The sequence below is a fragment of the Ixodes scapularis genome, unplaced genomic scaffold, assembly GCF_016920785.2.
Source record: "Ixodes scapularis isolate PalLabHiFi unplaced genomic scaffold, ASM1692078v2 PGA_scaffold13__105_contigs__length_92229423, whole genome shotgun sequence".
Taxonomy (NCBI): domain Eukaryota; kingdom Metazoa; phylum Arthropoda; class Arachnida; order Ixodida; family Ixodidae; genus Ixodes; species Ixodes scapularis.
In genome coordinates, this window is record NW_024609839.1 from 90,945,067 (window position 1) to 90,972,107 (window position 27,041).

Sequence of the window (27,041 nt, forward strand, 5' to 3'; positions counted from 1 at the left end):
AAACGCTTACGCGGATTTTACTTCGGATTCCCGCGTCGCATCGTAGTAACGTCTTGAATGTTAAGGCCCCGCTTCAACCACTCGGTGCACCTTAAACTTCGAACACCAGCAAACAGAAGGCCACCATTAAAACGGCGCAAAGGCCATTCCTCGGATGAAGATATTGATCAAAATGGCTAGACTGAATATCGGAAAAAAGTCTGTTACGCACAGAAATAGCGCTTCGATCCTGCGCTTTTCTTTTGGGCGGGACCGGTCTACGCGTTGGCAAAGAACACACAGAAACAACGATCACCGTGACGATGTCCTTCGGCGCGGCTTGATTAGTTTCCTTGGATCCTAGCTTCGGCTGCGTTCGGACTTCAAGGGAAGCGGATTATAGACTGTTTTTGTTTTGTGTTACGGTTCCCATATGACGTACTTCGATTAGGCGACACATTTTTTTTCAGCAGAAATATAATAAACAAGTAAATCCATGAAAAAAAAAGAACTATCGGCACGTACAGCTTGCATTCTAGCGACTTCCAATAGGCAAATAAAGTGATCTGCTATTTTGCTCAAAATCAGCTGCTTCGAAGTCAACATGGCTTCTGTCACGAAAAAAAAAGTAGTCTATCTTTTTGCAAAAATCACCTTCGCGCTTCCATCTGAGTCAGCTGGGCTGCGGTAGGCCTTCTGAGCATGCGCTGTAGCTCTCTTGTGCGGTACATGAGACGCTGCGCATGCGTCCACAGTTCCGTGACTCCGCACTTATCATGCGGGTGATAAGCCCTTGACAGGTGTATAGGCCTTTCCAACACTCGCGCTCTGGGCGCTGACATCTTTATCTACTGGCCTGCTGAACGCGTTCTGAGAGTGCGCAGTATCTTCCACGATGTGTTTTAAGATCACAGCCGGTGCGCACTCGGAGCGGCTGCCTTGTCTACCGTTGAAAACGTTAGTAATCCGCTGAAACTTTCCATTGTGTCGCAACAATACGTACATGAGCAAACGGTATTCTTCAAGTAGATTTTTTTTTTTAGATCTGACTTGCGTGCATTTTATTTATTACTATTTAACTCCGCAAGCTATATAAGACGCGAGAAACCGGGCCAAAGAGCGTTGGTTACGACTTATGAGAACCTCCGATCCGCTGACTAAAGATCTCAACATGTTCGTAGCAGTACTCTTTCTGCCGGTCGTAGCCGGGAACCTCTTTATGGAAAGCAGCCTTCATAGCTTTCCGAAAATAACTGAAAGAAGCGGATATGTAAAAACCTACATGATATTTGACCCCTGCAATATGAACAAACGTAAGACAATTTTTTTTTTATTTAACCACGTAGAACGAACAGTGTTTAATCGGCAGCTCTGCGGTTGGTTCTAGCGTCACGTCGGGCATTATGTCTCCGGTAGCACACATTATAGCGCCGATATCGGCGTCGGATTTGAAAGATTGGGCCAGTATCTAGGGGACTGAACGTTTTTCTTTTATGATGATTTTCGTTTTTGCAGTCGAGGATTGCGCTGTGATCATTCTCCGTTCACTTTCAAGCTGAGAGTACAACCAAAGTTACAATCGCAAGCAAGAACGCGCTCCTGGCTTTGAGACATGTGTTTCTAGCGCGAGAACTCGGGAAGAGCCTTTCAAATCTATGGTCTCGTGCTCTCATACTTCCGGCACTGGCTGCAGTCTCCACCAAAGTGTGAACAGAATATATACACCATTCACCCTTAAGCTGAGACTAGAAGCTTTGCCTTCAGCGCTATCTCGCTGGCTTCCGCTGTGATTTGGTTGCGCAAGTCTGCGTGTTCACATTTGTGTTGGTAAGGGGAGAAAGCTCGCGCTGAATACCGAGCTTCTAGCCCACGCTTGAGGGGCTCTGCAATCCTCTTCGAGCGTCAACATTTTTTGCGGTTTCTACGTCTCTTCTGGTTCGTGCAACCTAGCGGGCACGGAGAGAGGAACTAAATATCAGTGCGTCATATTTTAACCGGACAACGTGACAGCCTCCTCTACCTATATGCAGGGACGGACGCAGGTATGTCTTGAGGGGGGGGGGGGGGGGGGAGGGTCAGGTGCTGGTCAACGTATCATATGTTTAAGACCTGCCACCCCCTTTCCCGTTTCCACGCCCAAACTTTTTACAGATGCAGACTTCAAGAAGGGGGTCAGGACATCGGGACCCCCCCTCTGAATCCGCCCCTTCCTATATCAGGGCACCCCGTGGTACTGAACGCGCGCGGCATGTGACGACATCGTGACGTTGTTGGTATTGGTCGGCTCCTGCCTTACGACTGGTCAGGACCGCTAAAAGCTTTTTTTTAGTAGAAATATAAAATGTAAGTGGCCGGAACCGTTTCAAGTATTTATAAACTAGTTTTTGTTCAGTATTTTAGATAAGAAAAGAAACAAATGTAGTTTAGAAAGTACGGAAACAAGAGATGACCTGTCGACATACCCGCCACCAAGCGGTGAAAGAGGCGGCGCAGGCGCCCGTCGTATGATTCCGAAGCACGCTCGCTTCGGGATATCGGAGGCCATGCTTGGCGGATCCTAGCAGACGACGCAGAACGCCGGCGGCACATTTTGTAAAAAGCGAAAGTACGAATTTGTGTCATCGCAAGAGCACGATGAGTGTCTGTTGGGAAACAGCGTATGCGAAGAAGTCACGTGAGAGTTTCAAACTCAACTCGTTTTTATTTCCTAGTTCTGCCCCGTTCCGGGGCAGCTCTCTATCTTCGGCCTCACATCCTTCCTCTGTCTTCCACTCCATTCCTTCATTCCTCAGTCACCGTGATCCGCGGGTAAACACTTTACCGCGGACAAGGGAAATCGTCCGGCGCGGGAAAAGGGGGGGCAGAGGACCAAGGACGTCTAGAGGAGGTTATCTTTTTGCTTGTTTTTGTCATGTTGAGGTGCACATAACTTAAAATACAGCGAATTTCTGGAAAATAAAAGGTTTACTGAGTTACTACGTTCCATGCGCTAAACTTTATGCAAATTAAATACCAGTAAAAAGTCGTTGGAAGGCCCATTTCAGGGTGAACGTCGTACAGACCGTTCCAATACTCGCCTTCTGTGCGCTGCCATCTTTATTTATTGGGCTGTGGAACGCCTTCTGAGCATGTATTGTACCTCTCTTGTGCGGTACATCACACGCTGCACATACGTCCACAGCCCCGTGAATCCGCATGTAAGGCCCGGATGATAACCGCTTGAAAGGTCTATAGACCTTTCCAATACTCGCCGTCTGGGCGCTGACATTTTTGTCTGCTGGGTTGTGGAATCCCTTACGAGCACGAACTGTAGCTCTCTTGTGCGGTACATGAGACGCTGCGCATGCGTCCACAGCCCCGTGACTCCGCATGTAAGGCCCGGATGATAACCGCTGGAAAGGTCTATAGACCTTTCCAATACTCGCCGTCTGGGGGCTGACAATTTTGTCTACTGGGCTGTGGAACCCCTTCCGAGTACGGGCTGTAGCGCTCTTGTGCGGTACAGCAGACGCTGCACATACGTCCACAGCCCCGTGACTCCGCATGTAAGGCCCGGATGATAAGCGCTGGAAAGGTCTATAGACCTTTCCTATACTTGTTATCTGGGCGCTGACATTTTTGTCTGCAGGGATGTGGAACCCCTTCCGAGTACGCGCTGTAGCTCTCATGTGCGGGGCATCAGACGGTGCACATACGTCCACAGCCCCGTGACTCCGCATGTAAGGCCCGGATGATAACCGCTGGAAAGGTCTATAGACCTTTCCAATACTCGGCGTCTGGGCGCTGACATTTTTGTCTGCTGGGCTGTGGAATCCCTTACGAGCACGAACTGTAGCTCTCCTGTGCGGTACATGAGACGCTGCGCATGCGTCCACAGCCCCGTGACTCCGCATGTAAGGCCCGGATGATAACCGCTCGAAAGGTCTATAGACCTTTCCAATACTCGCCGTCTGAGGGCTGACATTTTTGTCTGCTGGGCTGTGGAACCCTTTCCGAGTACACGCTGTAGCTCTCTTGTGCGCTACATCAGACGCTGCACATACGTCCACAGCCCCGTGACTCCGCAATTAAGGCCCGGATGATAAGCGCTGAAAAGGTCTATAGACCTTTCCAACACTCGCCGACTGGGCGCTGATATTTTTGTCTGCTGGGCTGTGGAACCCCTTCCGAGCACGAGCTGTAGCTCTCTTGTGCGGTACATCAGACGCTGCGCATGCGTCCACAGCCCCGTGATTCCGTATGTAAGGCCCGGATGATAAGTGCTGGAAAGGTCTATGGACTTTTCCGATACTCACCGTCTGGGCGCTGACATTTTTGTCTGCTGGGCAGTGGAACCCCTTCCGAGCACGAACTGTAGCTCTCTTGTGTGGTACATCAGACGCTGCGCATGCGTCCACAGCCACGTGACTCCCCATTTAAGGCCCGGATGATAAGCGCTGGAAAGGTCTATAAACCTTTCCAATACTCGCCGTCTGGGGGCTGACAATTTTGTCTACTGGGCTGTGGAACCCCTTCCGAGTACGCGCTGTAGCTCTCTTGTGCGGTACAGCAGACGCTGCACATACATCCACAGCCCCGTGACTCCGCATGTAAGGCCCGGATGATAAGCGCTGGAAAGGTCTATAGACCTTTCCAATACTCGCCGTCTAGGGGCTGACAATTTTGTCTACTGGGCTGTGGAACCCCTTCCGAGTACGCGCTGTAGCTCTCTTGTGCGGTACAGCAGACGCTGCCCATACATCCACAGCCCCGTGACTCCGCATGTAAGGCCCGGATGATAAGCGCTGGAAAGGTCTATAAACCTTTCCAATACTCGCCGTCTAGGGGCTGACAATTTTGTCTACTGGGCTGTGGAACCCCTTCCGAGTACGCGCTGTAGCTCTCTTGTGCGGTACAGCAGACGCTGCACATACATCCACAGCCCCGTGACTCCGCATGTAAGGCCCGGATGATAAGCGCTGGAAAGGTCTATAGACCTTTCCAATACTCGCCGTCTGGGCGCTGACATTTTTGTCTGCCGGGTTGTGGAATCCCTTACGAGCACGAACTGTAGCTCTCCTGTGCGGTACATGAGACGCTGCGCATGCGTCCACAGCCCCGTGACTCCGCGTGTAAGCCCCGGATGATAACCGCTGGAAAGGTCTATAAACCTTTCCAATACTCGCCGTCTGGGGGCTGACAATTTTGTCTACTGGGCTGTGGAATCCCTTCCGAGTACGCGCTGTAGCTCTCTTGTGCGGTACAGCAGACGCTGCACATACGTCCACAGCCCCGTGACTCCGCATGTAAGGCCCGGATGATAAGCGCTGGAAAGGTCTATAGACCTTTCCAATACTCGCCGTCTAGGGGCTGACAATTTTGTCTACTGGGCTGTGGAATCCCTTCCGAGTACGCGCTGTAGCTCTCTTGTGCGGTACAGCAGACGCTGCACATACGTCCACAGCCCCGTGACTCCGCATGTAAGGCCCGGATGATAAGCGCTGGAAAGGTCTATAGACCTTTCCAATACTCGCCGTCTAGGGGCTGACAATTTTGTCTACTGGGCTGTGCAATCCCTTCCGAGTACGCGCTGTAGCTCTCTTGTGCGGTACAGCAGACGCTGCACATACGTCCACAGCCCCGTGACTCCGCATGTAAGGCCCGGATGATAAGCGCTGGAAAGGTCTATAGACCTTTCCAATACTCGCCGTCTAGGGGCTGACAATTTTGTCTACTGGGCTGTGGAATCCCTTCCGAGTACGCGCTGTAGCTCTCTTGTGCGGTACAGCAGACGCTGCACATACGTCCACAGCCCCGTGACTCCGCATGTAAGGCCCGGATGATAAGCGCTGGAAAGGTCTATAAACCTTTCCAATACTCGCCGTCTGGGGGCTGACAATTTTGTCTACTGGGCTGTGGAATCCCTTCCGAGTACGCGCTGTAGCTCTCTTGTGCGGTACAGCAGACGCTGCCCATACATCCACAGCCCCGTGACTCCGCGTGTAAGCCCCGGATGATAACCGCTGGAAAGGTCTATAAACCTTTCCAATACTCGCCGTCTGGGGGCTGACAATTTTGTCTACTGGGCTGTGGAATCCCTTCCGAGTACGCGCTGTTGCTCTCTTGTGCGGTACAGCAGACGCTGCACATACGTCCACAGCCCCGTGACTCCGCATGTAAGGCCCGGATGATAAGCGCTGGAAAGGTCTATAGACCTTTCCAATACTCGCCGTCTGGGCGCTGACATTTTTGTCTGCTGGGTTGTGGAATCCCTTACGAGCACGAACTGTAGCTCTCCTGTGCGGTACATGAGACGCTGCGCATGCGTCCACAGCCCCGTGACTCCGCGTGTAAGCCCCGGATGATAACCGCTGGAAAGGTCTATAAACCTTTCCAATACTCGCCGTCTGGGGGCTGACAATTTTGTCTACTGGGCTGTGGAATCCCTTCCGAGTACGCGCTGTAGCTCTCTTGTGCGGTACAGCAGACGCTGCACATACATCCACAGCCCCGTGACTCCGCATGTAAGGCCCGGATGATAAGCGCTGGAAAGGTCTATAGACCTTTCCAATACTCGCCGTCTAGGGGCTGACAATTTTGTCTACTGGGCTGTGGAACCCCTTCCGAGTAGGCGCTGTAGCTCTCTTGTGCGGTACAGCAGACGCTGCACATACATCCACAGCCCCGTGACTCCGCATGTAAGGCCCGGATGATAAGCGCTGGAAAGGTCTATAAACCTTTCCAATACTCGCCGTCTAGGGGCTGACAATTTTGTCTACTGGGCTGTGGAACCCCTTCCGAGTACGCGCTGTAGCTCTCCTGTGCGGTACATGAGACGCTGCGCATACGTCCACAGCCCCGTGACTCCGCGTGTAAGCCCCGGATGATAACCGCTGGAAAGGTCTATAAACCTTTCCAATACTCGCCGTCTGGGGGCTGACAATTTTGTCTACTGGGCTGTGGAATCCCTTCCGAGTACGCGCTGTAGCTCTCTTGTGCGGTACAGCAGACGCTGCACATACGTCCACAGCCCCGTGACTCCGCATGTAAGGCCCGGATGATAAGCGCTGGAAAGGTCTATAGACCTTTCCAATACTCGCCGTCTGGGGGCTGACAATTTTGTCTACTGGGCTGTGGAATCCCTTCCGAGTACGCGCTGTAGCTCTCTTGTGCGGTACAGCAGACGCTGCACATACATCCACAGCCCCGTGACTCCGCGTGTAAGCCCCGGATGATAACCGCTGGAAAGGTCTATAAACCTTTCCAATACTCGCCGTCTGGGGGCTGACAATTTTGTCTACTGGGCTGTGGAATCCCTTCCGAGTACGCGCTGTAGCTCTCTTGTGCGGTACAGCAGACGCTGCACATACGTCCACAGCCCCGTGACTCCGCATGTAAGGCCCGGATGATAAGCGCTGGAAAGGTCTATAGACCTTTCCAATACTCGCCGTCTGGGGGCTGACAATTTTGTCTACTGGGCTGTGGAATCCCTTCCGAGTACGCGCTGTAGCTCTCTTGTGCGGTACAGCAGACGCTGCACATACATCCACAGCCCCGTGACTCCGCATGTAAGGCCCGGATGATAACCGCTGGAAAGGTCTATAAACCTTTCCAATACTCGCCGTCTGGGGGCTGACAATTTTGTCTACTGGGCTGTGGAATCCCTTCCGAGTACGCGCTGTAGCTCTCTTGTGCGGTACAGCAGACGCTGCACATACATCCACAGCCCCGTGACTCCGCGTGTAAGCCCCGGATGATAAGCGCTGGAAAGGTCTATAGACCTTTCCAATACTCGCCGTCTGGGGGCTGACAATTTTGTCTACTGGGCTGTGGAATCCCTTCCGAGTACGCGCTGTAGCTCTCTTGTGCGGTACAGCAGACGCTGCACATACATCCACAGCCCCGTGACTCCGCATGTAAGGCCCGGATGATAACCGCTGGAAAGGTCTATAAACCTTTCCAATACTCGCCGTCTGGGGGCTGACAATTTTGTCTACTGGGCTGTGGAATCCCTTCCGAGTACGCGCTGTAGCTCTCTTGTGCGGTACAGCAGACGCTGCACATACATCCACAGCCCCGTGACTCCGCGTGTAAGCCCCGGATGATAAGCGCTGGAAAGGTCTATAGACCTTTCCAATACTCGCCGTCTGGGGGCTGACAATTTTGTCTACTGGGCTGTGGAATCCCTTCCGAGTACGCGCTGTAGCTCTCTTGTGCGGTACAGCAGACGCTGCACATACATCCACAGCCCCGTGACTCCGCATGTAAGGCCCGGATGATAACCGCTGGAAAGGTCTATAAACCTTTCCAATACTCGCCGTCTGGGGGCTGACAATTTTGTCTACTGGGCTGTGGAATCCCTTCCGAGTACGCGCTGTAGCTCTCTTGTGCGGTACAGCAGACGCTGCACATACGTCCACAGCCCCGTGACTCCGCATGTAAGGCCCGGATGATAAGCGCTGGAAAGGTCTATAGACCTTTCCAATACTCGCCGTCTCGGCGCTGACATTTTTGTCTGCAGGGATGTGGAACCTCTTCCGAGCACGACCTGTAGCTCTCCTGTGCGGTACATGAGACGCTACCCATGCGTCCACAGCCCCGTGACTCCGCATGTAAGACCCGGATGATAACCGCTAGAAAGGTCTATAGACCATTCCAATACTCGCCGTCTCGGCGCTGACATTTTTGTCTGCTGGGCTGTGGAACCCCTTCCGAGTACGCGCTGTAGCTCTCTTGTGCGGTACAGCAGACGCTGCACATACGTCCACAGCCCCGTGACTCCGCATGTAAGGCCCGGATGATAAGCGCTGGAAAGGTCTATAGACCTTTCCAATACTCGCCGTCTGGGCGCTGACATTTTTGTCTGCAGAGATGTGGAACCTCTTCCGAGCACGACCTGTAGCTCTCCTGTGCGGTACATGAGACGCTACCCATTCGTCCACAGCGCCGTGACTCCGCATGTAAGGCCCGGATGATAACCGCTGGAAAGGTCTATAGACCTTTCCAATACTCGGCGTCTGGGCGCTGACATTTTTGTCTGCTGGGTTGTGGAACCCTTTCCGAGTACGCGCTGTAGCTCTCTTGTGCGCTACATCAGACGCTGCACATACGTCCACAGCCCCGTGACTCCGCAATTAAGGCCCGGATGATAAGCGCTGGAAAGGTCTATAGACCTTTCCAACACTCGCCGACTGGGCGCTGATATTTTTGTCTACTGGGCTGTGGAACCCCTTCCGAGCACGAGCTGTAGCTCTCTTGTGCGGTACATCAGACGCTGCACATACGTCCACAGCCCCGTGATTCCGTATGTAAGGTCCGGATGATAACCGCTGGAAAGGTCTATAGACCTTTCCAACACTCGCCGTCTGGGCGCTGACATTTTTGTCTGCTGGGCTGTGGAACCCCTTCCGAGCACGAACTGCAGCTCTCTTGTGCGGTACATCAGACGCTGCGCATGCGTCCACAGCCATGTGACTCCGCATGTAAGGCCCGGATGATAACCGCTGGAAAGGTCTATAGACCTTTCCAACACTCGCCGTCTGGGCGCTGACATTTTTGTCTGCTGGGCTGTGGAACCCCTTCCGAGCACGAACTGCAGCTCTCTTGTGCGGTACATCAGACGCTGCGCATGCGTCCACAGCCATGTGACTCCGCATGTAAGGCCCGGATGATAACCGCTGGAAAGGTCTATGGACCTTTCCGATACTCACCGTCTGGGCGCTGACATTTTTGTCTGCTGGGCAGTGGAACCCCTTTCGAGCACGAACTGCAGCTCTCTTGTGCGGTACATCAGACGCTGCGCATGCGTCCACAGCCATGTGACTCCGCATGTAAGGCCCGGATGATAACCGCTGGAAAGGTCTATAGACCTTTCCAATGCTCGCCGTCTGGGCGGTGACATTTTTGTCTGCTGGGCTGTTTAACCCTTTCCGAGTACGCGCTGTAGCTCTCTTGTGCGGTACATCATACGCTGCCCATAAGTCCACAGCCTCGTGACTCCGCATTTAAGGCCCAGATGATAAGCGCTGGAAAGGTCTATAGACCTTTCCAATACTCGCTGCCTGGGCGCTGACATTTTTGTCTGCTGGGCTGTTGAAACCCTTCCGAGCACGCGTTGTAGCTCTTTTGTGCGGTACATCAGACGCTGCGCATGCTTTATCAGCCACGTGACTCCGCATTTAAGGCCCGGATGATAGGCGCTGGAAAGGTCTATAGACCTTTCGAATACTCGCCTCTTACCGGCGAGTATTCCACTGGCACCTCTTACCATTTGTGGCGTAAGCGATCACTGTGGCGCATCGCTGGCTGCTCCACCTGCCGGTTCGGGCACAGTCGATTTTTTTTGTTTTTTTTGCAACATTGATAAGCGACGTTTGCTTCACGGTTCTCTTTTTGCAGCTGGCAACCGAACAGTGAGCTGTGCCCAGTTAAAAATGGAAGGAAATAACGAGACCGGTGATTATTTTATAACTCCTGACACAAATTTCTCTGTGAGGTGTGACATGGACACCAATGGTGGCGGATGGACAGTAAGTTTCACCACTTATTTGAGCTATCCCGATTCACAGCGAAGACGAAGTGCTATTGTGTTCTTTCTTTTGAGAAAAAAAGGTTATTAATGGGCCGGTACGAAAATTTCGACATCACAAGAAGCTGTAGCGCACTAGGTTTATTTCAGTTATCTTAGTAAAAGAAAGTAAGTCAAAGCCTCCTATCTCAATCTAAAATAGTACACCACTTCTACCGTGCAGTCGCAAACTAAACATTTTGAGTACTTCGGAACCCGCACCCGCGATGATGATTACGAAAGCAACCTCGCTTTAGAGGATTCCTGCAGTTACAGGGAATGAGCTGTTTGTTCTAATATTTGCTCAATATAATCAACCTTGTCGTCCGTTAATTTGCCTTCTGAACTATGCCATGACCCATATTAGATATATTAGGCCATTCTGTAGGCCGGATATGTTAAGTCTCTCACAGTCTGGGTATGTGCATTATGTTTGCTAAATACTTTTCTATAGCAAATCTCCGAGTACATTTGTCAACTATTACAGCCCCACGCTTTGATACTTCAGTGTTATGTCGGTTCTTAAAATGACAAATGATAATGTACTGTTAAAAAGTACTATAATATATTGGCGTCTCTGTTGAAGCATATTTTTATTTCCCTTTAATAACGAGTACATTTCTTTGGGTGAGGAAGAGGGTGGTTGTACCAGTTCACAAATCTGGGAGCACTATGTCCGTCAACAATTACGAACCAATTGCGTTTCTCTCTGTTCTTTATAAAAAGGTTCTTTTTTTTTTAAAGGTGTTTTTGTTAACCTCAGTTTCCGTGTTAAGCCTACAATAAATTTAAATCATCACAGATTTTTCGCGGACGATCCGCTCTAACTAATCTTGTAACTTTCTTCTTTTTTTTTAGGTTCGCATTGCTTAAAATTGTTTAACGTGGGCACCTTGGTGTCGTTTATCTTGATTGCATTTGTGATTATTTTTCTAGCTACCTGATTGATCGCTCGAATAGTGTTCCCTTGTAATGATGCAGGTCATATCACTATGTGTTAAATGCCGGAGTTTCACCAGGGTCGTATTCGGGCCTTTGCTTTCCAAAATGTTTGTAGACGACTTTGTCTCTACTAAGATGCTTCAGTTGCCTGATGACGTAAACGTTTATCGTACTATCCGCACGTCTGTTTACTGAAATATTGCAAAAAGGCGTTAATACCATTCCCCTTCAGTGTCGCATAAACTGGCGACCTTTTAATCCTGCAAAAACTGGGCTTGTTTTTTTTTTTTTTTCACACAAAAGATTAATACCATTCTTCATTCTTACAGATTATATGACTCTTGTAGCTTACAGAAATGAAGTGTTTATTAACAATGCGTTGTATAAAATAAGGGTGAGGTGGCATAGGTCCCTCCGCCATGCTGTCTAAGGCCCGTCTCGAGTGTTCTAGCTCCACCCCCCCCCCCCCCCCCCCCTATCCCTTTGTCGTCTTTCTAACAGATTACTGCATCTCTGTCTCGTAATGGAGTTGGTACCAGTCGACATCTCTCTTCCTTCGCCTACTTGTCGACGAAGTTTGTGTCCCTGAAGCGAGCCGGTTTTCTTTTCGTTCTTTGGCTTCTGCGGAGCGCTATGCTATTTTTGTCGTATTGTTGTCGTTGTTTCATTTGTTTGTCTCTCAACCACTGTTGGATCTCTGTGTGATTTGTTTCCGTGCTTTGAAGCAGCGAAGTATGCGGAGGAATTTATGTCCTTGTGTGCCTATTCATAAGCTTTTGACTGGAAATCCCAGGAATCCATCTCGGGGTGTGTTGCGCCACTCCAGTAGAGCGTGGTAATAGTCTGTAGTTATATAGCTCCATTTGTTCATGAGCTAGCTTTTTGGTTTCTTGTACCGCTGTCTCAGCCATTCCATTGGATTTGGGGCAGTAGGGGCTGGATGTCACGTGGGAGATTCTTCGGCGCTGCAGAAAGTCCTTAAAGTCTGCGCTGTCGAAGGGTGGGCCGTTGTCTGATACGATTTTGACTGGCAGTCCATGCACAGCAAACGTTGTTAGGCAGCACTTGTCACGTGATTGACAAGTGTCCTCTCAAGCTGACGAGTTTCATAGTAGAACGAGTAGTAGTCCACTATCACAATGTAGTGGTGACCGTTGTATTGGAAGAGGTCTATTCCAACAACTTGCCATAGTGCGGTTGGCACAGGGAGGTTAATGAGAGGCTCTTTCTGTTATCATGGCATGTCTTTGCACACTATGGAACTGTCTACTTTATACTCGATGTCCTTCTCCATAATAGGCTAGTAGAGAAGTTTATTGACACAATGAAGTGTCTTCTCTACACCGCTGTGTGCACTGTGCAACTCTGCTAGTATTTTACTGTTAAGTTGTTCCGGAATCATGAGTCTATTTGACCTGGACAGCAAGTCATACTCTTGATGTATCTCATCTCTGTATGACAAATACTGCTTAAGAGTATTTGCTACGTCTTGTGTTGACTGTCCACTCACCTCTTGCACACTGTAGCATGGTGGTCATATATTTGTCTTTAATTGTCGCTTTCCGACATTCTTGAAGGGTTTCGTGTTTGCTTGAGAGACACTCCGAGACGTTCATCTCGAAAGCTTCTGACACTTCTTCCATCGATGAATTTCTACAAAGAGTGTCGGCAATGTATAACTATCCTCCTGAGGTGCACTTTACTTCAAGTTGATATTTTTGAATGGTCAATCTCGTCCTCTTTAGCCTGAGGGCGTTGGTTGAGAGGCTTTCGGAAGATAGCCTCCAACGGATTGAGACCTGGCTCTATGACAACCCTATGTCCGAAGATGTATTGGTGGAGTCAACTGCATCCGTGTACGATCGATAACAGTTCCTTCTCAATTTGTGCATAGTTCTTCTGAGCTTCATTCAAGCACCTTGAAGAATGGGTCACTGGCTGTCCCTCCTTGAGTAATACTGCGCCTGTTCTTCTGGAGCTTGTTTCCACTGACAGCGTTACTTGCCTTTTTTTGTCGTAGACCCGTAGCGTGGGTGCAACCGTCAAAGCCGCCCGAAGGGCTGTGAAACCTTTCTTTTGTTCTTTTGTTCATGATCAGGCTGTCTCCTTCTCTAGGAGTTGCCACAGCGACACACTCACGTCCGACATGATAGGGATGAACCTTCCCAGGTTGTTTACCACTCCTAGGGAGCTCTTCAGTTCGCCCACATTGTTCGGTCTTAGTAGAGCAAGGATGCCTTTCACTTTATTCAGATCAATTAAGAGTCCCTATGCTGAGAAATTGTGACCCAGGTACCTGATTTGTATCATGCTAAACTTGCACTTCTTCTTATTCAGTCGTAGGATGATCTCTCGGCACCTTTCTAGTACCGCCTGAAGCCTACGGTCATATTTCTCAGTTGTCTTTTCCCAGATGAGGATGTTGTTTATCATGATATCCACTCCGTCTAAGCCTTCAAATACCAAATGCAGTGTCTTCTGAAACACCTCGAGAGCAGACGAAATGCCAAAAGGCGTTCGCAGGGATCTGTACCTCCCAAATGGTGTCGCAAACGTACACAAGTGCGAGCTGGGAGTCTCGGACTTGAGTTGCCAACATCCTGTAGCTGCGTCTAGCGTCGAGAAGTACTCGGCTTCTTCCAATCATGTGGCAATGTCCTCTAAACCAGGCATACAGTAGGTCTCCCGAATGAGCACCTTGTTGCGCTCTTGAGAATCAAGGCAGAGTCGGAGTTTGTCTTTCTTTTGTAGAACCAAGACAGGGTGAACCCACACCGTTGGTTCGTTACTGGCTCAACCACTTTTTGTTGCACAAGATCTTCCAAATGTCTCTTGAGCTTGTTCCTGACGTCGACCGGGACTACACGTGGTTGCTGGATCACGCCTTGCGCATCTGGCTTGAGTTGCATGTAGTATTTGACGGCTTTTATTAATGCAAAAACATTAACTGTCCCGTGGAGCGAGCTGACGTCATCAGTTTGAAGCGCGAAAACGGCACCTTAAATCCTTTCTTCAAGTGAAGCCATCACACAGCTATGAAACCACGCGAAAAACCTAGACAGCGGCACCTAGTTTCACCGATCACAAACGAATGAAGTAAAGCTGATGGATGTCGCCTTCGATCCCATTCGCTGGCACACGTCGACGACGCTTACATTGGCCGCTGCATGCGTCAGTTTCCACGATCGCCGCCCCATGGCGCTGCGTGTCTGCGCCGCGAGCGTGCCTGTAACACGAGGGCGAGGAGAGCTGGAAGAGCACGCGCAGGGCCGACGCAAATATGCCGCAAATGAAACACGGGAGCAGAAGAACGGCACGCATGCTTTCACATTCACAACTCATAAGAAGTGCTTAGGTGTACCTCGAGCTTTTTTCTCCCTGTCCATGAAACATATCTTCACGTTGTTTGTGGGAACCCATCGTGTTCCTCCCCACCACATCGTGCGCTGCTGACGCCATGTGGAGATAGCATCGAAGGGGCGTCGCCGAGGTGGACAATCTCGTGCCCACAGCGGCGCTGCCTGAGGATGACGAGGCTAGAAAAGGGACGAAGAGACGGCTGTTACGGCTCTCGGATGTGCGGGACGAACGAGGACGGCTGCCTGGCTTCTTGAGCGCGGGGCTTTGATTGCCGCCGCTAGCCGGCGACCTGCCCGGAGCTGCGGCCCCCCCGTGGAAGACGACTCCCTGGCTTCTAGACTGCGGGGCCTGGATTGCCGCTGCAAGCCGGGGACCTTCCCGGAGCCCCTTGATGCTGCTGTGCCGCGTCGAAACCAACGCGGGCACTTGCCCGGAACCACAGCTTCCCATGGACGACGTTTGCGCGCCTCTAGACCATCGGGAAGCCGACCTATGACGACGTTTGCGCGCTGCCCGCCGACTACCCGGACATTGACGTGAGGCTTGCCTAGTAAGCATTACGTTGGGTTAATAAACAGTTAACCCAGAGCGTGTGACGTGTCCACCCGAGGAAGGGGCGTTAAAGAACCGCCCACATGTCTCACCACCTGGCTGCAGCACTTTTCCACCAGATGCCACACACTTGATCAAGATCAGTTTTTCCGTAATGGTATCACTAATCCTGGTGGGTACTCCCCGTTGGACGATGTAGAATTTCACTTCGGTACTCCTGTTACCGTTTGGGACTGACAGGATGATGCGGCCTTCTGCTTTGCTGATGTGTCCAAAAAAAATACGCCAGTTCTAGTAGTGAGAACTTGCGGCTTCTGAGTCGTGACACGTGTAAGTTGCATCGCAGACATGACAGAACAGTTCGCTCCAGTGTTGATGCTGCAGTCGAATTGCTTCCTTGCGATATTAACACCTGTGCTCAAGAACTCTTCGTCAGCGTCACTATTGTGTACCCTGCAGACGAAGTTTCATCGTCCGAGTCGAGATCGGGTGTCTTGCACCGCTCTACTTGGCGTACATTTCTTCGTGGCGTACCTTCTGCGTTGGTTGACTTGAGTGGTGTGCGACACGCACGTGCAAAGTATAGTTTCCGACCACAGCTAGCATTTCGCATCCTTTCCTGGGCAAACTTCGCTTGTGTGTTTAAGGTATCCATACTGAGAGCATGCTTCCAAATGTAATCCATGTACCACGGTGGGTGTCGCACGAGCTTGAATATATTTGAACTTCTGGGCTTCGCGTTCTTGGGTTCTATATATTTAATCACTTAATCCAGCGTTGGGTCTTCTGTAATTATGCACTGTTGTAGTCGCTTGTTGATCATTTCGAGGATGATCCGACTCCGTAACATGCGGAAGTGTATCTCGCCAAACTTACATTGGGTTGCGAGTGTACGTAGGTCGGTAAGCCCGTCGTTGAACCGTTTACTGTCTCGCTGGTTCCGTGTTCCAAACACGAAATTCCTGTAGCTGACGTTGTTTGCTGTCTTGCAATGCCTCTCGAACAGCTCCACGAGCTTTTCGACACGCATCTCGTCCCCTGGGTTCTCAAACCTGAAAGTTTTGTAAACCCGTCCTGCGTCTTCTCCGACGGTCACGAGAGATGTTGCGGCCTGCACCTCGGCGTCTTGTGACTTGAGTCCAGTGGCGGTTGAAAACAAGTTTAACTCATCCCCACCAGGTTTTTACGACTCTTCAAAGTCGGGAGACATGTCGAGTGGCCTAGGGGGTGGTAGCAGGCTGGCGAGGACTCCTCCCGACGTTGGAATCGTCAAAGTTGGATTCCCGTTCAATGACTGTGTGATCTAAGGAGTCCGCACCGTTTGAGAGTTGTCACTCGCTTTCACTGCTTAGAGCTACTCACACTTGGAACTGGCTGGCCTTAGGTTTCTTCGCTTCTTACACCATGTTGTTTACACGAATAAAGTGTTTATTTACAAGACATTAGAAATAAGGGTGAGGGGGCATAACTCCGTCCGCCATACTGTACAAGGCCCGTCTCGTGATTTCAATCTCCCTTGTTCCCTCGTTGTCTTCCTCACAGTTTACGGACTCTTTGTCTCATTATGAATTCGTACCAGTTTTGTTGATACGCGCGTTGAAAATTGTTGTACGTTTACTAGGTAAAATTCCACGTGCCACTCGTGTATTATACAGTTACCTTAGAATACTGCGCCTATTTAGCTCGCTAGTTTTAACAAGGTTATATTTTTCTTCTACCGTGAGGAACTCCCTAGAAGTTCATCAAACGCTTAGGTTAGAGTCCAGGCAATCAGGCTTTGCAAGAGTTGTGTATGATCGCCACATTAGACTGTAATTTTTAACAGAGGATGCGTTTATGGGCTGCATTTCACGCGAAAAGTGTAACTTTCGAGTTTGAAGAAAGAACATTAAACGCAGGTCAAGGCAATATAAATTATTCATAAATCATATCAGCAAGACCTACGCATCCAAAAAATACAGAGGGCTCACTTTGTAGTAATCATAAGTTATACATATACAAAACTAGGAACAATTAATCGCCAACAATGAAATGCACAGGACTTAGTAGGAAACGAACTTCGGACAATGTGATCCGCAGTCCGACGTCTTGGTACGGCGTCAGAAACAATGAGGGGAATTAGAGCGCAAGCAGCCGGACTAGGTCTGGCTCGTCGCTGACGATTGCCTGCATTAGCAAGTGACTGTCCGCGGCGAGTGATACCTAGGCCGACATACTTTGTACGCAGGGGGCCTCTGGGGGCGAGCCCTATATAGTTCAGCATGAAACTTAGTCCGCAGACGACCACTAGTGGTGAGTCATACTCACTCTAGCTTAATTAGTCAGCAGACTCCTTCCGGCGGTGATCATACGTGTATCAGAAACAACTAATCGAGACCATCTTGGCGAGCAGTGGAATATAACTTTATCGTCTTCTCCTACTAGTCAATGTACATCTCGCGCTGGCATATCCCGATACACCCCCTTTCTTTACTGAGCGAGAAGGAATGCCGGGCTTGAGGAATCGCGGGATCTGCTTAATGTTCGTGACTAATCCCAGATGACGGGATGGTTGCCTCAACCGCGCTGAGGTGCGAACAGGAATGCCGGTCCAGTGTTCTTGCTGCCGCAGCGTCACGCGTGGTTCAGCTGCAGATGAAGTTGTTGGTGTTAGCTCTTGAGTGCTGAGCTCAGCGTGCGGCAGTACGAGGGTTGAGGCGTCGCCGTGTCAGTGGGAATGGCGGGCTCGGGCCGCCAGTGCTCGCTGAATGTTGGTTGCCTCGGTGACAACCCTATCAGCCGTCGTCGTGGGGTTACGGACGAGGCCCCTGAAGATGTCGACCCTTACGCCGCGCATTAAGGCTGAACTGCATGTAAGCGATTTACCGATCGACGATAGGAGCGACGGCGACAGCGACGAGAGTCAGCGACGAGCGACGAAGATTTCTCACTGTCGTTCGTCGCGTCGCTCGGTTTTTGAACTTCTCGAAAACTTCGCTCGTCGCCTTCGTCGCTTGTTCCCGTCGCTTTCATGCGGTTCGCCTCGTCGCGCTACTTACCGAGTGACAGCGGAGCGGGTTGCCGTCGCTTGTCTCGTCGCTTGCCAAATCGCTTACATGTGATTTATACTTTAGGACTTGTAGCTTCTTTGCTTCTGTGGCCTGAGGGTGGACGCAGAAACTCAGGCGCAGGGCCTCTTCTACGAGGCTAGTGACTGTCTCATTCGAGCCTCGAGGTTTTGAGCGCAGCAGCTATTCGGCACTCTCCCATGGATGTTGATTTGAAAATGTCCGTCGGAGACTCCCTTTGAGCAGCTCTCAAAAAGTGATCGTCGTTTTGTGGTTTTCGTATCGGTGTCGCGCCGTTCCCTCAAGAGAAAAATATCTGTTCTGCTGGCACTGGTCCGGCTTCCATCCATTATGACGAGCCACTCGTTCGTACAGCTGGATCCAGTCGTCAACGTCTTCACGAATATCACCGCGGAACGAAACAGCTGTCCGAGGGGCAACGGGCAGGTAGACGACGGGGGCGGCGGCAGGGGTTCGGGACGATTGGTTGCTCATCGTCGGATTCGTCGACTGGTCGGTCTTCTTCAACAGTTGACCAAATTCCGGGGAAAAACTTTGAACACTGCGGCTTTCCCTGGCCACGGTCATTTCCACCGTCGGTCTTCTTGAGTCGGGGACTGGGCTTGCACTGCGCGGCCTCGGAGGGGAACAATTCAGGGGCGCGTTACCAGCACCTCCGTTAAAATGTCACGAGTGACAAACGATGAAGCGGCGAGTAACTGGAAAAACTAAACCTTTATTAAGGGGCCAACTTGTGCCCCCCCCTTCCCCCCCCCCCCCCCCCCACCCTCCCCCAAACAACAAAGAAAAAATAGAGGTATAGGCGTCGCGGGCATCGAAGGCGGCGTAGCAGCTGTATCGAACGCCGGAGAAACACTGACCCTGGTCACCACGCGGATCCCCTTGCGTATACACGCGTTGTCTCCTAGAACCATCGGTGTAGAAGTTTCGGTGCGTACACAGTAAAAGTTTTTACACCTTTAAGGGTGTAAAAGGGGTGGTTTAGCAACTTAACCCTCGGCTACACCCTTTTCACACCCTAAAATCTAGGTATACACCCTCATAATTTTACCGAAAGGGGTGCTGTTTTGTGTTACATCCTACATTTAGTGAAGGTTGTGAGAAGGGTCTAAAAGAGGGTGCTAAATAAATAATATGAAATGGTTTTGGAAAGCTTATATATGGCTCTGTCCATAATGTACAGGTAAGATTTCTTCTTGAAAGGCAACAGTTGTTATGATGAAAATAATCCCTGGAGAAGGGGAACAAGGGGGACAAAGGACAAACATAAATCTCCAAACACAGCTAGGTAACTGGTTTGTCCTTTGACCCCTTGTTCCCCTTCTCCAGGGATTATTTTCATCATTACTGTCCAGCTCGCTTGCACCTTTGCATTTAATTGCATTATAATCATAACAGTTGTTAGCAGTCTAATTTTTATAATGGCAGTTGTAATTCATGCAAATAGCTGATAATAAAGCGTCTCTTTTGCATACAATTTTTATGTTTGCAAAGAAGATTTTATATATGAGTTCATATTTAATTTTCTTACGAATCACTCCATGCTCAGAAATTGGAAACTAGGGTGAAATGCTCAATACTAGCATTTTTTACAAATATTTATATATGGAAGTGTACAGTAAGAAAATCAGTTAGTCTCGAGTTTATATCTGACAACATTCAATCAAAATATAGTGAAAATGTTTGACAAATATCCATGACATGCCGCTAAAACCTGTCACATGACCATGTCAACCTGGGTAAACTATTCATTTGAGAATATGATGAGATGCACAAGAACTCACACGAATAAAGAGGAAAAACCCATTATAAACCAGTCCGAGACATCCCACACAAAAATGGTCTATGGTCGTCTATGGAAACTTCAATGGCAGGCTATCACCCCCTGTATCTTTACAAGGTCGGCCTTAGAAATTTATAAATACAGTTACAGCCAGCTATAGAAAAGTTTAGGGCCCTGTGTCTGAAGACTGGGAACCAATCAATTTTATTTTCTCGTCTATAGAAAATTCGATGATTCCGACTCTAAAGACTGGGAACCAATACATTTTCTCTACCCACCTATAGGAAATCCTATGGCCCTGTGTCTAAAGTCTCAGGGCTATGTTTCAATAACAACAATAAGAATAATAATAATCAATAAGTTAGTGTTTTAACAGTGTCCAGGGACATCCAATTGGTCTTCTTGCTGGCGCAGCGCAATAGAACGCACAGACAGACGCTTGCGCGCTCGCAGTCACACACATACACGCGCGCTTGCACCTACGCACGGATGCACACGCGCAAACGCACGCCCGCGCGCAGGCGCGCACGCACGCACAAACAGAGACGCACACACACATGCGCGCGGACGCATCCACACTCGCGCGTACAAACACGCACACACACGCCAACCAATACGGCGAAGGAAACGTTGCTTGAGCTAGTTTCGGTTTCGGTTTACACAAAAGAAACAACCTAACGTTTAAAGAAAACCCAAGATTTACTCACTTTTTGTAATGTTTTACATTATTATTGTAGTGAAATTCTTATTGTTACTAATATAATAATAATTTGCTTAGTATCGTTCAAAAAATAAATAAATAAATAAAAAGGAAAAGAGACTCTTGAAGACTGCGCAAGACCATTGCTAATGCAATCAGCTTTCGTTGAGTTGCCGAACTTCATGGCCGTTGGAGTTTCAGAGGCTTCGGGAATCTCTTTCCTTTTTACGTTATAGACGTTTTAGCGGATATTTTAAATATCTTCCTTATGAATACGGTGTCCAAGAATAGCTAGCAATGACTGAGAGCTGTGAGACGCTGCGTCTTGCCAACGCCCGTAAGTTCAGGACAGCATGGACGACTCGTGCAAACGCCGGTAAGCAACTTTCTTTGTTTCTGCGAAGTGGGCTGCTGTTTCAAACCTTGTCGTGTACCGTGTGCTTTCTAAGCTATGCTTCATTTTAACTAGAGCGATGCTATATGCACTACGTAGTGCACTTTGGCCGGAAATTGCTATACGCACTACGCGGAGAGCTCATGCCGCCCGGGCCACCCTTTTTCGAACTGCGCGTGTATCACTGGGGAGCTCGTTAACACAGCCCCGCGCCTGCGTTCACGCCGCTTCGCGGCGACAGTATGCGGCTGCTATTTAGAAAAGTTAACCAGTACACGCCGCTTCGCGGCGTCCAGCCGGCAACCCAAGCCCCGCTGTAGAGCGTATCTTCTTACAAGCCTGTGTCTCGCTCCGCAGTGCGAGAAGGATTCCCATGCGGCGGAACCGTGGGCACGTTCTGGGCGCCGTCCAACGACGCTCCTCCGACGACGCTTTTGCGGAGCGTTCAAGTGCCGTCTGATGGACGTTCAAGCATTCAATCACCGTCCCAAAGTGTTAATCACAGGTCATACTAGTTCTGACGTCTTGTCCCAACAGCCGCTCGCCACCGATTTGTTTCATAGCGCGGGAGCGAGAAAAACTTTACAAGAGCGAGCAGCATGATTTTTTTGCCTAAGTTAATGCCTGTGCCGTGGAGACGTGCGGTCTCTTCGCGTTCGCCGAACCGGCACACTTTCAAAGTTCACAATAGTGTAATGTAAAAAAAAGAAAATTTGAATGTTACGTTTTTTATACTCCGTTTCATACATAGCCTGCAACGCACTCAAAGCTAGCGCAGCGCTTTGCATCGCCGACCGTGTCTACGTTCGCCCCATAAAATAGTGCGTCCCCTGCAAAAAAAAAAAAAAAAAAAAAAAAAAAAAAAAAATATATATATATATATATAAATAAAAGTTGAAAAATGTGTTTTTTCGGAGCTAGTAACTGATAGGTGGCGTTATAATTTCGACAGAGCGCAAATATTCTTCAATAAAAAAAAATAATGTAAACTATTTTAAATTGCTTTAGTCCGTGCGGCAGCCGCTGCGGGTTTTCGGGTTGTGTGGCACTGGCTGGTTTTGAGAAGATGGCGTCTTATGCAGCAAGCTCAAGTACCTCTCCTGCTCGGATATTTTCGGAGATTCGTTGTGCGAAGATCTCGAAAGAGTGCAAGCAGGTGATCACCAACGCGTACGCGAGTACAAGAACGCCTTTCCTGGATCGGTCGTGAAGTCCTGGCGACGGTCAGTAACAACACCGGAGTGTGCGCCCGTACTGTCGCGAAGTGCAAGGCGCAGCGTCTATCTGGCAAGGTGGCGTCCCCGAAGCAAAGACCTCGCAACGTAGAAGTTTCGAACACGGGGACCGTCAAGCATGACGAGTTTACATACAATACCATTCGCCTGAAGGTGCATCGCAAGTACCCCGAGAGGGAGATTCCTACCCTTGACTGCTATTTCAAAATAAACTGTACAAGTCAACGAAAATAATCCACGGAGAAGGGGAACAAGAGGGACGAAGGACAAGCGCGCTGGCACCTTTGCATTTAATTGCATTCTGATTGTAGAGGCCACAACTATTGTCGAGTAACGTCTTAAGATAAATTTTGGGACAAGGCTGCTATCAGTGCGATTCCTCATTCCACGCTGCACGAATGAAAAATATAACTCGGAGCTGGAGGCAAATAACACTTGCAAAGCGGCAGAGCAGATGGTAGAAATGGGGCCTCTCGGCGATCTATAAATAAAAAAGCAAGAAGAAAGGAGGAATTGAAATATGCAGTTTGGCAATGCGCACAATCTTCCATAAAAGGTATGTCTAAAAACGAAAAAAAAAAATTTTGCGCGTTAAGTGGGTTTGAACCACCGCTACCGAGACGTCGGTATCGCCAGAGCAGCGCCTTGTACCACTCGTCCACGAAACGCGTGGAGTAACACATTTTTTTCTGTTTTTTATGCGCACCATTTCTGTACCTTTGACAGCGTTGCACGCTATGTATGAAACAGAGTAGAGTGGTGGCGAAAGCCCTCACAAAAAGCAGAGCAGCTAGAAAAAGCATGAAAAAGGTGGAAAAAAATTAACTGAAACGCTAATGTCAAACCTGAATATTCGATCGAGTTGAAAGACTACCACCGTGCCAACTCGCCCGGATATTTTTTCTGTCAAAGTTTGATAGCCAATAGTAATAAATAAATAAATAAATGCCAGCTATTAATTGGTTACAAATTTGTAATTGATGCAGTACAGCCGTACCCTGCTCTATTGTTTTTTTTATGATATCAGATGATTTGTAAATGCATAAGACAGTTCATAGCAGCCATTTATGTCCGACCTATTATATTGAATCTTTTCTTAAAAAGCTCGACGTTATATAAAAACGTGCTCTTCATAAATTAAGCCGCACCACTGCATGTACAATAGCGTATGACTTGTATGTATATTCTCAGCGAAAGAAAAGAATGCATTCCAAAAGGGCCAGTCATATTGTTTCCTTTCTGTTAGAGCTTCTTTCAGCTACACGCAAAATGTGGGTGTCTACGTCTAATTGAGTGGAATTGACATTTCCTGCAGGACTGGCAGGGCTGACTCAGTTTGGCTAGCAGCTTGGAACCTACGGGAGCCTAGGGAAATGCACCACAAGAGTGGCAGTGACGCCCGTCAAGCACTTCCTCAACGATGGCACCATGAGGAAGGGGGAGCTGCCCTAAAGTGAATGCAATGGCAGGTCAGTCGTTCAGTGAACCCCTATACAGATGATACCAAGCAGAAAATATTTAAAAAAATGTATTATTAGGAACACGGAGTGTGAATCGCACGGACAAGGAGGAGATCAACACAGTGCTGTGTTCCGTTCGTGTCCTCTGTTTCCATATTCTTCATGATTTCTTTTTAATTATTGGCTACCAACTGGTCCAATTATTAGCACCCCTAGTCAACAAAAGTATGCGGCTATTTATTTGTATGCATGAACACTGTGCTTACAGTTGAATCCTACAGTCATTGATTAATGAGCAGAAACAAAAACGAGGGTCCAAGCTAGCTATACAGGCTAAACACGAAAAATGTATTTAAGACTGGTTCTCTGAAGGATGACACAAACGCAGAAAAGTGCTAAACAGAGCTGAGTTTTAATATACAAAAAAGGAATAGGCGACCCAAAAGAGGAAACGGAGGGGAAGACATGAAATCGCTCTTTACAATTACTCTTCTGTTTACCACCCCTCTACAAAGGGAATTTCTTCCTGGACCTCACAGTGTTATACTGTTGACAACCACTAGTATACCCAAGGACAGTAAACGCATAGAAGCAACTTACTAACATCTGGGTAAATTTGATTAAACAAACAACAGAGAATGCCCTTGAGCGTTCAACCTAGAATATAGAAAATATCATGCGGAACATTAAGATTAAAAAAATACATACGGATATCATGCCTGTTTCTAAAATAAATATAGGCCAAGAAACGTTTTCCACTCGATGGCGAAACACAGGGAAGGCATTCAGCAGATTCCTAGGTTTCATCATTGTTATTGATTCTTTCAGTATATACTTAAGTTGTGGTCATCCTGTTTAGTCAAAATTATTTCCGTAGTGTTCTATAAGAACACAGAATTATTACATTAGATCACGTGTTTTGATGCAGCTGAATACAGATCCTTATTTTTCTGCAACATTTATACTAAGTTCAATCGGTCGTTAATGCAGGGTTTTGTCGCATGAAGTGTTCTATGAGGTGAGCGAGAATTTCTAGCAGTCCTTGGGACCTGTCGTGCTGTAGGCTTATATATTACTGGCTTTCTCTTTGTTACTTTGTGGTATTTGGCAAGCTGTATCAAAATTAATTCCAGGTCCCAGCTGAACCAAGTGGGTATACCTAAGCGTCACAGACTGCAAGCCACTCTCTTCAAGCCGTACAGAGTGTTTTATGAGGCGAGCAATCTTTTCTGGCAGTCCTTGGTACATGCCGTGCTGGAGGTTAATGTAAAACTGGCCTTGTCCAGCTTGATCCAGTTTTACGTAAGGAAAAAGGCGGATCTCTATAGTAGTGTGATGCCCGGCTGCATGCACATGCACCCGGTATTTATATATACATATATACAAAACTTTATATTTTGATTGGAACAAAATTTTAAAACAGCGTGATTGGTACTTGGATGCGACCTTCACTGTGTGTTTATGGGGCTCGGAGGACATCAGACAAGCGGATAACCGTCACAATATGTTAATCATAACTAATATACCAAAATGTCTTCATATTTTTAATTAATAATTTTATGGGGCATGTTTCAATTCTAGTTTCAAAGGCAGTGAATATTAAAGACTCAATCGATTGACACAATTTGCGAATGGCAACAAGTTTCGAGATATTTAATGCTAAAAATCTGCCTTTTCGTCACCGAATTCTAAAACCTTGCGCTCAGAAGAGCTCAGGAGGATGGCGTGGCTTCGAACGCACCTCCACTATCTTGGAAGTATGACGCTGATGCATCCACCAAGGACACACTGTCGAGATAGTGACGACGTGCCTGGTAGGACGGTCATTCTTCTACCCACCATTAAAGGCACCAATTCTTGAGCTCAAACTGAGCTCGGTTTCTGCATCTGACATTAAAAACGCAAAAGTTGGACAATGAATATCTCGAAGCCGCTTGACTTTTTGTGAATTGTTTAAATCGGGATAGCCTTTAATATTGACTGACTTTTAACACTGCAGTTGCAACGTGGCCCATAAAGCCATTAATTACAAAGCTAACAGATTTCGGTCAATTAGTCAGCATACTGTGACGGTTATCCCCTTTACTAATGTCCGCCGAGTCCCACGAACACACAGTGAAGAAGACATTGACATAACTTTCACGGCCTTTTTTTAAAAATTCTGTTAGATTTCAAATTGAATGCTGTCTACATGTAAAACGACTTGTAGAATGTAATCATGCACATAATTGTTACAAAGCTTTGCTTTTCACCCAATTAAAGTATTGCATTTTCTATCGCAACCTTTCGAACATAAGCAAAGCATCCAGTTTTGTACTCAAAATATATTCTATTCGGCAATAAATTTAACGGACTTCTACTTGGTTTGTCTTTGGCTTCGTACTGAAAATAATAGGCATTTGCGAATCATAGAATTTGGGCTTAAATTGGATAATGATTTGAGATGATTAACTTTTCAGTTTGATATCACATTGTTTCTGCACCTCTCTACAAGCTTGCGAATTCTGGGTCCGTTTACATCAAGTCATCCAGCAGCCGCAGGTCACTTTTTGGGCCACCGAAATTGCTCTTCTCTTGGCGCAGACAGATCATTATATGTTTACGGTTTAAACAGTGCGAACAAGGACACAGGACAGAGAAGATGTACACAGACAGAGCGCTGACTTTCAACTGTTTATTTTAAAGAAATGCCCAACGGCGTGGTCGGACCAAACAACAATTACATCACGACACATGACCGTCACATGATCGTCACAAGTTAAAGTCCCTCAAAAATGCCAACTCACAATCATAAAGATCTATCGAAGGCACGCTGACACAGCTGTCTTTGAACTTGGAAATGTAAAAGGCCTCCGTTATCGTTGGTGACTGTGTCTTCCCGGGACCGTGGTATCTTCCAAAACCGGAGAATAACCACATCTGTCACAGTGAACCGCCATATTCCCTGACGGAGGTGCCCTAATCGAACACGCGTCTTCACATAATCTATCATTAATGCAGCGACCGGTCTGGCCGATGTAAA

At 48.4% G+C, this 27,041-nt stretch overlaps 1 protein-coding gene across 1 annotated transcript in view; it reads left to right on the top strand.

Moving 5' to 3' along the window:
- The first annotated feature begins 1,104 nt into the window (after nucleotides 1-1,104).
- LOC120843053 (fibrinogen-like protein 1) overlaps nucleotides 1,105-27,041 on the top strand; it is a 40,678-nt gene continuing 14,741 nt past the window's right edge. Inside the window, exons 1-2 of the mRNA XM_040214260.2 lie at nucleotides 1,105-1,292; nucleotides 10,357-10,487. Of these exons, the coding sequence (XP_040070194.1) occupies nucleotides 1,115-1,292; nucleotides 10,357-10,487 (309 nt within the window). The 5' untranslated portion in view covers nucleotides 1,105-1,114. The remainder of the gene's footprint in view (nucleotides 1,293-10,356; nucleotides 10,488-27,041) is intronic.